This window comes from Melanotaenia boesemani, chromosome 21, assembly GCF_017639745.1.
Source record: "Melanotaenia boesemani isolate fMelBoe1 chromosome 21, fMelBoe1.pri, whole genome shotgun sequence".
In the NCBI taxonomy this organism is placed as follows: domain Eukaryota; kingdom Metazoa; phylum Chordata; class Actinopteri; order Atheriniformes; family Melanotaeniidae; genus Melanotaenia; species Melanotaenia boesemani.
In genome coordinates, this window is record NC_055702.1 from 14322601 (window position 1) to 14336831 (window position 14231).

The 14231-nt window shown below is 36.8% G+C and overlaps 1 protein-coding gene across 1 annotated transcript in view; it reads left to right on the forward strand.

The window, feature by feature from the left end:
* plce1 (phospholipase C, epsilon 1) overlaps positions 1-14231 on the forward strand; it is a 79060-nt gene that overhangs the window by 9300 nt on the left and 55529 nt on the right. The window contains exons 2-5 of the mRNA XM_041974340.1: positions 3964-4104; positions 4689-5332; positions 5421-5783; positions 5879-6082. Coding sequence (XP_041830274.1) covers positions 4718-5332; positions 5421-5783; positions 5879-6082 — 1182 coding nt within the window. The 5' untranslated portion in view covers positions 3964-4104; positions 4689-4717. The remainder of the gene's footprint in view (positions 1-3963; positions 4105-4688; positions 5333-5420; positions 5784-5878; positions 6083-14231) is intronic.

The window sequence follows — 14231 nt, forward strand, 5'->3', positions numbered from 1 at the left end:
ACTTAAGAATAAATAAAAATTCACCATCTGATTCTTATTATCTCTAGTTTCTCCAGGACTTTCAGATGTGCTGACATCATTCTCGCTGCTTTGATCAACATGTGTTGCACTTCATTGCTGCATGAGAAATGTTGGGTCTTACTGAGCAGACTGATATACAGAAGGCATAAGATCAACTATAAAGATGTTAGTCTGTTTAAGGAGGGTCAAAATGTTGGCATGCATCAAGCAAAGACAACATCGAAGTAGATTGCAGAAACTACAAAAAATATAAATATAACATAAAATATAAACACATTTTGGATGCAAAAGCTTTACGTTTATTATTATAATTTTTTTTTTATTTTATGCTTTAAGAAAGAAAAGGGGGGGGGGATCTATTAGAACCAGAACTTTGATTTGCTTTTAAAAAATCTGACATTTTGTTTTTAGGACATATTGCAGTGTGTTAAATGTGATTTAATTTACTAAAAGAGATCCTTATGGATGGGTTTTTATAATATTTGGATGGGCTTAGTGTTTCCTCTTACAGTTTCTTTGTGCTAATTATTTTAACAGTGGTTTCATATTTTTGAGTGTTGTTAGTTTTCTCGTCTAACTCCTGGCAGGAAAGTTGCTAAGCAGAATTAATAATCTTCTATTGATGCTTGATGGAAAGAAATTCAGTTTTTTTTTTTCTTAAAATACAGACAAAAACTTAATACAGAAACCATTAATCATAGATATTTAAAATTATTAAAAGGAATTTTGTCCCTGGGTGTTTTTTGTTTAGTTCTGCTTTCGTACTTCTAAATTATGTGCAAATTTAAAATAAACATTTTGATTGGCTGCTGAGCTTGCCAGGGTAGGCCCATCCTTCATGCCATGCTTTTTTTCACTGCATGACTCTGTCATTGTCACACACTTTCTTTTTTTCTCTCTTTCTCTGTCTCACATTTTAAACATGACAATGAGCTTGAAGCCCGAATCACCCACAAATATGGAGCATTAGGATTAACAAAAAAAATATATATATATATATATATATGAACACAACTTTTTTTGGAGCCATGAATGTAAGTATTGTATGACATTTTGTATAAGACAGATTTAATGGTTTTAGGAATTTGATTGAAAGAGAAGCTTGGTATAGTGGTGGTAACTCCATGCGTTTGACAATACTGTATTTAATAGGGCAGGTGAAGTAGAAGTGATTGAATGTTTGCTTGGTCAGTGCACTTGTCACTCTGTGTGACCTGGTTTTCAGTGTGTGGGTGTGTTTGCATGTTCCTGTGTGTGTAAGTCTACGTTTTTAGCCCTGGGCTGAGATTTAGCCTGGAAGAACCATTACATTTCCCAGCGAGGGTCAGGGTTCAGCTGATAGTAAGAGCTACTTTAACCACTTTTATGAGTCTGTGTTTTATTTGTTTACTATCTGCAGGAATGAGACTCCTCCTTTTAATTATTCCTTGTATCTAGTGTGTTTGTTAAAACCACAGCAGGTCTTCAATGTGAATGACACTACTGCTATATTATTAAATTGTAAAAAATAATTGCAGACACATGTACTACATATCAGTTTTAGATGACTTGACTAGATCTTGATAGGTACTCCATTGCTAATTTCATGACAAGCACGGCTGTCCTTCATACTGCTCTGAGCATAGCTTCAGAATTTAAAGCTCCAGTGTGCAGTTCTTCCCTTGTGTAACCAAAATGTTCCAGTTCTGCCCCGAGACAGGTTCATGCCCAAACGTGTCACAGTTTGTGTCCTCAAACTACATCAGCTTCAGTGAAACCACTAATATCAGGGCAGTCACATTAGTTGAAGCAGCAGATGAAAAACAGATTGTTTACAATTAAAAATGTGGTGCTTTACTTGCTGTGTGGAGCACATGTAATCTCTCTGACCTTTCATTTCTCAAGTTTTCTTTTATTATTAGATACTGACATGACTGGCCTGTGCTGTAGTTGTGAATCTTACCTTCACAACTACATTCAAGCTTAGTAGCAGGTCCCCACAAAATAATTCATACCCAAAAAATGGTTAATTTTCAGGCAATATCAGCATGCATATACAGGTTTGTTAAAAGGTGTATTGTAAATGTATTGTTTTATTTATTTGTTATTTTCAGACAGATGCAATCCTCATTATTTAAGGTCAGAAGGTTTATTTGTCATGTCTAACAGGAGCAGTAACAATAATGGGCGCTGACAGGATATGACGTCACATTTTGTGGCTACAGTTGGCTATAAATTCTTTGTAAACTTTTGATATATCTGGTTGGACCTGTTGGTTGACTATGAAACATGCAGGGGACGTCATCGTTGCTCATTTGAGTGGAGACTCTGCATAGTGAAATAGATCAATCTAGAAATGTAATCTGAAGCAGTAACTTGCTAAAGATAACATGAGATTTTAATTTATTTATTTCTGATTACCTTTACAGTGTCTTACAATTTCCTGACAGTATTCAGAAATAGAAGTGAAAATGTTTCTTGTCATCTCTGACATGTAAGTAGGTCAGATGTCATCAAATATTTGCTCTCATTCAGCAATGTCATTCCAGGTAAACAGCTTCCATGTAAAGTAGTTTCAGTCTAGATGTGCAGAACATGCTGAAATTGCTCTACATGATTATATTTTGAATAATTCCAGATTTAGAAATGTAAATAAGTTTAATTCTTAGTGGTTTTATTCTGAAATTTCCTCAGCAGTGCTTGTGAAAAGTATTGTCAAGTGATCAATGCACTGAGTTGTGCCTGTGCGGTGCTGCTGAACTCAGTTAAAAAGATGCATGTGTGCACTCATATAGTACTGTAGCTCTGGTCTAAATCAAGCAGTGTTTTACTATAGTTGAAGATTATTATGTTTTCTGAGCAACTAAATCAGTTAAATCAAGAAGCTGCAATTAAGCTGCAAAGCAGATACAACTTTTTGATGTTTTAGATGTCAGTTTTTGCTTTTGAGTGGATCGCTTGTCTGTTTCATCCCTTTTGGTAGACTGTTGTCTGTGTGAATGTTGCACAAAGCCTTGAAAAGAGTCTGCAGACACCCAACACACACTCTTTAGTGTATTTGTGAGTCTGTTTCCCCCTCTTTTTCTCTCCCTTTCTATCCTCTGAAAACACACTCACACTAAATGTCAAGCTCCCCCCCCCCTCTGGGTTTGTCCCACATTCCTACTATGGCCCACACATTCTGGCAGGGAACTGAGGGCTGTGGTCACTTTAATTATAAGGTTTCAGTCTCTTTTTATTTTTTCAGCTCATCATTGGCCACCATGGCAATACCAGAACCACACAATTAGTATGTGTGCATGTTGTGGGTGAATATTCTCCAATTCACCATTTTTATAGATATCTGTGGACAAAAAAGAAGTTAAGAAAATCTTTTTTGTTTCTTTTTTTATGTGAATCATAGAGTCATTTGTTTTTTGTGTGAGAAATACCAGCCATACGATGAACTTTTTTCACTGGTAGGACTGTTTGTGCCATGGACGTTGATCAGTGACTTTTCTCATGCTTTTGGCTGTTTTATGCCTTCATCTAAAAGTAATGTTGTTCAGTTGCTGGACAATTTAAGAAGGAAAAAGAGCAGGAAGAAACCCCTCAGGAACCTCAGTGGTAACTGTCCAGATTTAATTATTCAGATATTCCAGATAACTCCTGCTTTTAATCCATAATAAGGAGAAATGTGAGTCTCTTGAGCCACCGAGGTTCATGTCCTGTGCAGTGATTTAGCTGAATGGCTGTTAATAGTAGAGTTGATGAGATAAAAGATGAAATTGAAATGAAAGGACATTCAAATTTTAAAATCTAATGAAATATTTTTACTTCTTTTGCTTCAGTTGGTCAGTAGATTGTATTTTCTAAGTGTGTTATCATATTGTCTTTGGATATTCTAAAACCCCATGAAAGCTAAAGATGGACAAACCATGAATGTATTTTCATTAGTGTCTGTCTTTTCTCTGTTTTTTCCAGGACCTGAAACCGGATAACTATGCCACAGATCCGTATTCATGTTCAGATAGAGCTAGCACACTCAGGGACACTCGTAGCCCTGTAAGCTGTGACTGCAACCATACTATCAAGGAAATTCCTCAGTCCTCCAGGGTCACCCCGGTGGGTTTTTTTATCTACTGGTTTGTGCAGCTGCACAAGCTTCTGTATCCACAACACACTTGCACAGAGCACACTGTGTATGGACGAACTGTCTTAGTTCCTAAAGAGGTCATTAAGAGCTGGGGTTATTTGGCTCAGCGCAGGCCTACATCCATAACAGCCCACTTAATTTGAATTAAAATATATTTAATAATGGTTGCAGACTGGTTACAGTCAGGACTGCAACCAATTATTGTCAGTTAGAATAACTTTTTATTTTTTATTTTTTTATTTAGTTATTTATTTTTTAATCTTTTTATTTTTTTTATAATAATAATAATAAAGAATAACTTTTTATCACTTTTTGTTTAAAAAAACATCACTACATTGTTTATAAGTCAATTAATGCGGTCTTATGATATTAAATCTCTGTAGGGCAAAGATGCAACAAATCTTTATGTTAGAGGTGTTAGGAAAGGAAAATTAAAACTTTTTTTGCTTTTGGACTATCCAAGATAGTTTTTCATTCATTAAAAATGTCTTGTAGTCCATTTTATGCCTATCTGCTTGTGTAATCTTGTTTTTCTTTTTTTTTAAACCCACAGTGAGACAAAGTAGGACGCCACAGGTACACATGATGGCCACTGAAGAAAGTCAGACTCAAGCTGGGCATACAGTATTGGCTCAGTTTGTTTCACCTTCATCTACTGGAGGGAGACCCAGCAGAGAAGCCGAACATGCAAATAATGGCCAGAAAGTGTGGCGAGGTTCTGACCAACTGTGGCTTTCAAAACAGCGTAGCAGCCCTTCCCTTCTTGTCTACAGGAAGTTGTCATGTGATGATATTAAAGGGACCGTTTTGGATGAAGAACAAATGGACTGTAATTACAGCACAAAGGTCCTTAGTACCAAAGAAAAGCTTTTTGCAGAACTGTCGTTTGGCAAGAATAATGAAGGAAAAATGGTAACTAGGCAAAGTTCAGAAGGATCTCTGTCTCAGCAGGACACACCTGGGGACATTGTAAATGCAGGGGGTGACAAAACTGGCAACACCCACCCCTCTTGTATCCTGTGTAGCAGGTGTTTGGATGCAAGTCCAAACATTTGCGCTTGCCAAACACCTAAATCCAGTCCAGGCCACAGCACCAGTCCTGTTCAGAGTCATTGCCCCAGCTCCAGCCCCTCTTACTCCTACAAGAGACACATCCGTCACAGCAGCATGCCCGTGTCTATGCTGGCTTTCCACAAGGTAATAAAGCTCATTTGAGATCCTACTAACTGGGAACATCATTAAGAAATTTTTATCCAGCTATGTATCACTTTCTCTTTCATCTCAGGGCAGTCCCTCAAGTGAGCCGAGCTCTTTGGTGTCATCTCCCTGCGGTTCTCCTTGCACCAACCACCGGCAGCATCACCAAAATGGGCACATCCCTCTGCACCACCTCAAAGATGGATTCTCAAGTTTAGAAAGGCTCAACAGAAGGCTTCGGGTTAATAAATGCTCCTTGGAAGCGCTATTCTTTCGACGAGCATCCCTTGAAACCCTGGGTTTATCCTCAGGAGGGATCCGGAGCTGTAGCAGGGATAGCAGCAGTGATGAGAGGGATGAAGAAGGATTGTTGGACAGCAGAGAGTTTGTCAGGAACCGCAAAGAACGTTCCACTGTCCTGGTGAGGCGGTTTTTGAGGAATAACCAGAAGGTACTTAAAAGCAAAATTACATTTGTCTGTCTCTTTTTTTATTGATAGAATTAGTCAAAAATAATCAGAAATGCTGAAATGCTTCTTTCCATAAGGTGACCAAGTCAGTGTGTGCTGGAACCAAAGCGATTGTCAGAACACTGCCGTCAGGACGCATCTCAGAGGATGTCTGGGGAGTTGTTGTTGATCACAGATTCTGGCGTCCCAGCAAGAATGATATCTGGCCAATTGTAATACGTGGTGAGGAATTCAGAGGCTGCAGAGGGATGTTATGCTTTATTGGAGTTAAGCTGCTGCAGGTAAGGCAATAAATAAAACTTTACCCAAATTTCATCTAAACCGAGTTGTGAGTGGTGACTTTTTTGCTCTCTTTAATTTTTTTCTCTGTAGTTCTTTTTATGAGATGTCAGACTTACACAGTGCAGGAAACAACACCAGGTCTTTATCTTACCCGAGTCACTTAAAGTAACTGTAAGCAAAACATACAAATGCTGAAACCCAGTGTATTTTACAGGCACTTACCACATTATTGTTGTGTTGCTATTTCTCATTGGCTTTGGGTTCATAGTGCTACGTGGTTTGCAATTTAAACTTTTACTCTCTGGCAAAAAATAAAATACTTAATTGCTGCAGTGATGCACATTCTTGGTTTGGTAGAGAAAAATTGTTCTTGGCTGTGTTTTTGTTGAAATGTTATGCCTGTAATGCATGGAAGATGAATAATTTGTACAAGGAATATGTTAATAGACCAGCACAAACACACATGCACACACACCAAAAACACTTACACACAGGCTCTTTGTTCGGGGTGGGCCTCTGCAGTGGAAAAATGATTTATTCTCCGTTAGTTCTGCTACCCATATTACAGACATACTGAATGAGTGAGCCTTCTGTGTGTGTGTGTGTGTGTATGCAAGCATGTGTAAATGGACTGAGCAGAGTTGGCATCTGCATTGAATTTACAGGCACAGGAATTGAACCGAGGGTGAATTAAAAACAGAGTGAAATGGACAGAGATGGAAGATGAAGGATGAGAGATAGAGTGAGACAGAGAGAAACCCACAACAGTGGGCTGTTGTCAAGTTCCCAAGCAAAAGAGTGTTTCACAAACATAAAAAGCTCTCACAGGAGCAGTTCAACTTTAGCAGCCTTGGCAGCCATTGTTTGGAGAATACACAGCTTTTGTCTTCCATCCAGCAGAAGGTAATGAGTAGTAAGCCATACTTTTAAGCCTTAGAGGTGCAAAACATTACATTGGGACTGAGAAACAGTGGCATTACACAGGATGCCCTCTTGTTGTTTTTTGCTATCTTCTTCCTACTTTTCCTGTAAAAAGTGGTAACACATGGAGAATGAAACTCAGTGCCTTGAGAATACAGAACAATCTCTTAATTATTCAAGCTTGCACAGTAATCATAGTGACATTTTGGTTGTTGTAGTGCTGAACAGAGGAAAAAGAGTGAGACTTTTCTACTTGAAGGTCTTTATGAAAGTGCTTTTAGTTTAGATAAGGTCCCACAAAGGTACTAGAAATGAGTATGTATGTGATAGTGTGTTTCTGATGTATAACAGCATATGATGGGATTTTAGTGTTATACATGTAGATATGGTTTTACTTGATATATACTTGTATTTTTCCTGGTTCATGCATTGCCACAACAGCCAAGCACTGTGTAAAGTCTTCATGTGTGTGGAGCGTGCTCATACACTTGCACCATAAAAACACACATATTTACGCTCGTGTATGGTTTTATGAATCCTTTGCGGTCATAGAAATGGGGGCTGAGTGAAGTCCAGGGAGAGCTGTTTTAATAATGAGCCTATTGAAAATGGAGGAGTCGCCAGCACTTGTGTTGTAAAAACACAATCTAAGCTCCTCTAGTAACGAGTCACCAAAGAAACTGGCAACACTGAGCAGCAGTTAAGGAGTGAAGTTGTTGCAGAATTTTCATCAGTATCAAGAAAATAACCAGAAGTTAGTCCATTTAACACAAATATGATGCATACAGTCAGAGAAAAGTTGTTGCAAAAACACTACACCAACATTTTCTGTAGGCTTTTTTTTATTAAATCCATCAGATGAAGTGAACATAATAGTTAAATGCTGCAGCATAGTGTTAAAACAGCATGATTGTGTCATGTTGAACCAGTTGTAGTTTAAACACACATACACATACATGCTTTATGGTCTGCAGGCTCCTATTGTGACATGTTACAATAATTATGTCAAGGAGTTTTCTGGAGGTATCCTGTGGCCTTGTGTGTTTATTGCTATAACTAATGAAGTGAGCCAAAGAACACAGGCTTATATGAAGGAGGGACCGGTGCAGGGCGCCAGTGACATGGAGAGGAAAGGAGGAGTATCACTGGGAGAGAAAATGTGAGAAAATGATTTTTTAACAGTGGAAAAAGAGGGAAAATCTACCATGGGAGAAAAGTGAGAAATGTGTTGGAGGAGGTAGGGCACGAGTTATTTAAGAGAGAAAAGGGAGAGCAAAGAAGAGAAGGCTAAGAAACAAAGTCATGATGTTTTCAAAGCTTTACATGCATTTTATAGAATTAAATAGCTGGTTTACAGTGAGCATATACATTTCTCAAATTTTACAGTGTTGCTATTTTTTTAAAATAAGCTTTTGCACCCCTTAGGATGCTGGTTTTAGTGAAACACTCACACACACATAAGGATCAAACAGTTACTGAAGCATTTCATTGTTTAAATTTGCCCCTTTTTGAAAAAAGTCTTTTCATTCAACTCAAGTTGAGTCAAATTTAAGTGACAAGCTAGCTTATTCAAACATGTAGTTTGTAAGGCTTTAAGGTGGATGTGTGTAAATAAATCTTCTTTTTCTTGACAGAGTTTGCAAATAGTTTTTAGCCACAGGGACACGTTGTTCTCTCTAGGGATGCTCTTTGTTTTCCTGTTACCCGCAGAATGTCTTGTAATAAGTCAACTTTTGCTGCCTGTCGTGCACTGCTCTCCTCGGTGTTAATACCCATGAGAATTTGTAAAACACTAACAAAGAGCTATAGTTGTATTATATAGTCAAAAGTGTAAACTTTGTTTTTCAGATAATTTTTTTGGCTGTTTACTTTTTGTTTTAGATTCAGCTAGGGATGCACCGATCCACTTTTTTCCACTTTTGATACCAGTACCGATATCTGCGATTGAGTATCGGCTGATACCAATCTGATACCGATACAGAAAAACAGCGCTGAATTACCTAACAAATTACATCTCATGGTATGGAAAAGACTGTGATGTTTCTTTTGACTACCTTGGACAAACAACATGTAAAATAAACAAGAACAAAACCTCTTTGAAATGGTTCAGCCAGTTCAATTAGGAATTCAACATCCAATGTACAATAGGGAATAAATGAGCTGAAATTGAGGGGAAAAACAAAACAGTAGCTCCACTTGGTTGTTAGATATTACAAATAAACAGAAATCAGCTCTTTACAATGGTTTAGTGCAATTGGGCAAATATTTAATCATTAATTATTGTATTTATTTTGATCTCCATTAGCTGTTGACATACATCTATTCTTTTATTTCTTCCTCCATCCTCAACACAAGTGTTTAAAAACTTAGCCTAATGTTATTTATCTTATTTAAATAATAGCATGTCCTTTCTGACTACAAGGTCGCATGCTCACAATTCTCCTCCGCCCCTATGTGCAAAGACAAATTTGCATGCACACGGAGGTGAGCACACTCATGCCAGCTGACAGGCAGAGAGAGTTTCAGCCTTATAAGAACTTCAAACAGCTTTTAATACTTGTAGCTCATTTCTTTTGAAACCACTTAAAACACAGCTAATTAGGCCGGATTTAATTTTTAGCCTTTGTGTTTTAAGTCTTTTAATCACATATTTAACTTCTTTGCATACCACATGGCTTTGTGAAGCTGTAGCTTTCAAACCTTCAATTCAGTGGTGATGTACAGTTTACAGATAAACCGTATGATGTCTTTCTAGTCTTTAAACATGTTAATGTAAAATGGGATTGAAACAACGCCTTCAGAGAAGATGTTCATTACATGAAGTTATCTCTGTTCTGGTATAACTTTTTTCCTCTTGACTTCTTGATTCTAAAGGAAAACTTATGTTTGAGTCATTAAAACAACAGTCTTTATCATGTGCATCATTTCCCGACTGGGTGAATTGATTAACAGAGAAAGACGGAGTTTATCAGCGTCCAGCATTTTTCTGTGTGGTGATAATGGGAGCCCCTTTACACACACACACACATGCATTTTACATCCAGCCAATTTTTTAATAGGCAATCATTTTTTTTGGCTGTGACCAGTCTGTGGTACAGTAAACAGCTAAATTTAATTTTATTTGTTATCTTTCAATAAAGAAACACATTAACTAATAGAGGAAACGGTGTATATACAACATAAAGGTATGCAGATAATCTGCTCTGTTGCTGTGGACATGGTTAAAATAAATAATCCATATTTTAATAAATTAATTATTATAAAAAAGGATAATAATTGGAAAAATACTTGGTAACTGTCCATAAAACTGTAGCTAATGTTAGTGTAATGGGAAGTTAGCTTGGATTCTTTCTGATGAGCAAGTATTAACTGGGCTGTCCCAAGTAACATTATTTAAAGTGCAGCCCTTGGCATATGGAAATTCTTGTAAAACCTAATTTTGTTTGCTCTGTTAAATGCTATGTTCCCTCAAGCCCTTTGTTTGTTAGACATGTTGTAGAAAGGTTATTTAAAAGCTCAGGTAACAACTCCTGTAAACATATCCACATCGTGGTTGCCAATTAGTGCTTGTTTGCATCATTAGTGTTCCCAGATAACATATCCAGCAAATATCCGGTTCTTCAGCGTGGACTTTGTGCAACAGGTTTGGTTGCAGTGATTGATTTTTCCACATATTTGCATTAGTAAAAATACTTTTTCGGGTCTTCAGACAGCTGGCGTCATACTAATTATTGCTTGTTTTGGAATTTATATTTTCATGTAGCTCCATATGCCTTTTAAAAAAACCTTTGCTCAAGTTGAACAGACTTTTTCTTGTTGTAACCATCTAAAATGGATCAAACAACACAGATTTTACTACATCACATTCAAGAGCTGTTTACCCTTAAATTCTATTCGCCATGTCACTGCTAATGCTATGTTTAACTCAACACAGCTACATTCTGTTTAATGACAATTTTAAAGAGTTAAAATGTCAAAGTTAGATGATGATAGGCTGTCATAGTTGTCCGAGCATGGCATGCACATATTTACAAGGTGAGAAGCCAGACAGAAGAATTGTTGCTCTTAAGAAAGACTTGTTCTTTTCTTTATGACTTACCAGAAAAGAATGTCATTTTAGAAATGTGTTGGATTTTTTTTTGTCTCTTGAATGGCATGAATTAGTTAAGCAACTTACAATAGTGTCACTAGTATGGCAGAGAATGTACTTGAATAAACAATAGTTATTTGCTGCTGAAGATCTTAGTACTAGTCAGTAATTGCTGATCAAACTTAAACCTAAAAAACAACTGAAGAATGCCACTTATGATTTTCATTTAGTTACAGTCATGATTAATACAAGTGTAAATTGTCAATAATATTAGTCTTAAAAATAATATTATGTAAATTTTAAATTCTTTTAAATGAATGGTGTTCAGAATCACTGAAAAAATCACAATAATCCAAAGCTTAATCTTAAATCAGTGACCCAGAACTGGTTACCCTGAAAGCCACTTCATTTGTATAACTCTTAATCCCCCCCATCATTAAAACAGGAAGCCCTTTAAAAGGGATATTCATGTTATTATATCATCCAGATATATTTTTTGGTGCTTACAGGGGCAGCTGGTTATTGTTATGAGACACGATAGAGACAAACCCATAAAGCTATCCTTAAATGTCCTTACTTATTTATGGTCCCTTTAATTACAGTTTTTAAGGGAACAACTTTAGAATGTTTCTATAATTTTAACAAACTAAAACATTCAGTAGGGGAACCAAATAGCTTTTTTTTTTTATTCCAATAAAAACTGACACCAGGCCCTAACCCTACACAAACACACACAGTAGTACCCTCCTTAAATTTCACACTCATTTAACCTTGTGTGTCTATCACTCTTGCATTCCCACTGTGTGTTGTGCCAATACAAAGGAATGTGCCTAGCGGGCCACTTTCTTACCCAGTTGGGTGTTATGGCTTAGGCAGAGATTAGAGTATGTGTGTGTGTGTGTGTGTGTGTTGAGACACACTCTTGCTTACAAAAAAAAGGGTTATGACAGCAAATATATGGCATGCCTTTGTGAGGAGTTCTGTTTTCCTTGAAAAATGACAGCATCTGAACCGTCGCTTAACACTCGATAAGACTATCCTTAGCTTTGCTGCTTTTGATAAATTTCCCCGTATCTGGAGCACAGGAGCACCTCCTTCTGTTTTAATGCATTTCACGTGTTTGCATTTGTAGAATGACAGATAGGTGTGAAAACTGCAAGTGGGTGTGTTTTTGCTTCATTGGGTTAAAATGTGTGTGTGTGTGTTTGTGTTGGCTGTTAGCTCAGGCCTCTCACATCTTTGTGACATTGTGAAAAATTACACTTCTTCTGAGCTGGGAGTGTGTCTGTGCAGAGATCCAGAGGATGGAGTTGTTCAGCTTTTAGGACTAAACGTTTAGTGTACAGTAGTCGCCATCTGAGCAGGTTATAAAACACTCAAAGCCTTTACACACAGAGACTAATAAGTAAAAGTTATTTTAGAGAACTTAAATACTTGGCATGATGTCATATAAGGGCTACATATCAGTAAGACAAGGGCAAAACCTGTCAGGTTATTAGCCTGTCAGGCTGACTAACTAGTAACTATTCCATTTCTTTAGACCTCTCCCAGTTTCAGCGACATGGGTTGCACCATCTCTGCTCTCAGCTTTCTGCCTACATAACTAATAAATGTGTCACTTTGTTCTTATCCAACGGTGAAATGGCATTTTAGCATTTGAAACAAACCCCAAAAGGCCAAATTTACCAAATTTCGATAGTCAGCCACACCACCTTCCTAACTCTTTTAAATATAATTTGAGAAGTCATGAAGAAGAGATTTAGTAATATATAAATAAATAAATTAATTAAATAAATAAATAAAGCTTGCAGGATGATTTAGAACGATGCTTTTAAATGCACCTTATCTAATATAGTAGCATTAAAATCCCCAAAAGCAAAAGCACAAGAGGATTTTTCACAATGTATTAAAAAAGCATATTTTAATATAATCTTTTAAGTACTGAGGATTTTAATCATGGCAAAAATCCTCTCTAACCATGAGCTTGTAGGTGTTTATTCTTGTGCACATAATCTGTGTGCTGTGATCTGAATTAATGAGCATGGCTTTAATACCCGCTCTTTGCTCATCCGCTCTTCTTTTTAAAATCAAACTAGAATAAATTAATCTTTGAAAAGAGTGAGACAGCTGACGTTAAAGGAGGTCATCGCTTTCTAATAAGTAAGTCTTTGTTGCCATCTAGTGGGCGTAGATATTTTATCCTGCTGATCACTGTGGATTGCTACATACTTCAGGTGTGTCAGAACCTAAAAACTTCTAAAACTTGAGTCATGAAATTTGTGACATGAGAATTTCTCAACAAGCAAGCCCTCTGGTGTGTAAAGGCTCTTTAAATTGTTATAGCTATTTTCTATGTTATTAGATGATGTTATTAATTAAATGCAGCAATATTTATTTAATCTGCTGGTCTTTATAAAGTCAAAAATAGTTAATAGTGTCACTAAACTAAAACCTATGTCTTAAAATAGTTTGTCACCAACTATAGAACAACTTATATATGCTTAAAAATTTGTTATTATCTTTAGTTTTAGATGTCAGTGGTTAATCAATTATCCACTAGAGGGCAGCATGGTATTTAACTCAACTGACTGCTACTTTTTTTAAAGAACAATCTATACAAATTTTATTGTGTGTGATATACTTCCTTAAAATAATTACCATGCATTAAAAGAAGGACAGCAAGGGCTGGCTGGTGTCTCTGTAAAGTCGCTGAAAGTTCAAGTTTGCACAGTTGCACAGGTTGAAAACACAATGCCAGGCTGCATTATATGTATCATTGCCTTAATTAACATTTATCAGAGACTTTATGTATTCTGAAGACAGTTAATGTAAAACAAGTAGTATTACACAATAATCTCACCCCTTATTACAGGCTCAGCAGACCAGTTTAATTAGTGGACTATTGATCAAAGAAATGCAAAGTGAGGCCAGGCCAGCTGTTTGCTTTGTTTAGCTGAACACTTTGATGTCAACTGGGCATGCAACTGATTAATTTTTCCTCTTGGGTAGACAGGCCCAATGAGACACACTGTATTCATTTAAACCTTGATTGCTGTGATTATGTGTACCCAGCTGTGAGGATACTCTCTAATTCCTTATTATAGAAGAAATTACCAAAGGGGTTTGGTTCCAGCAAA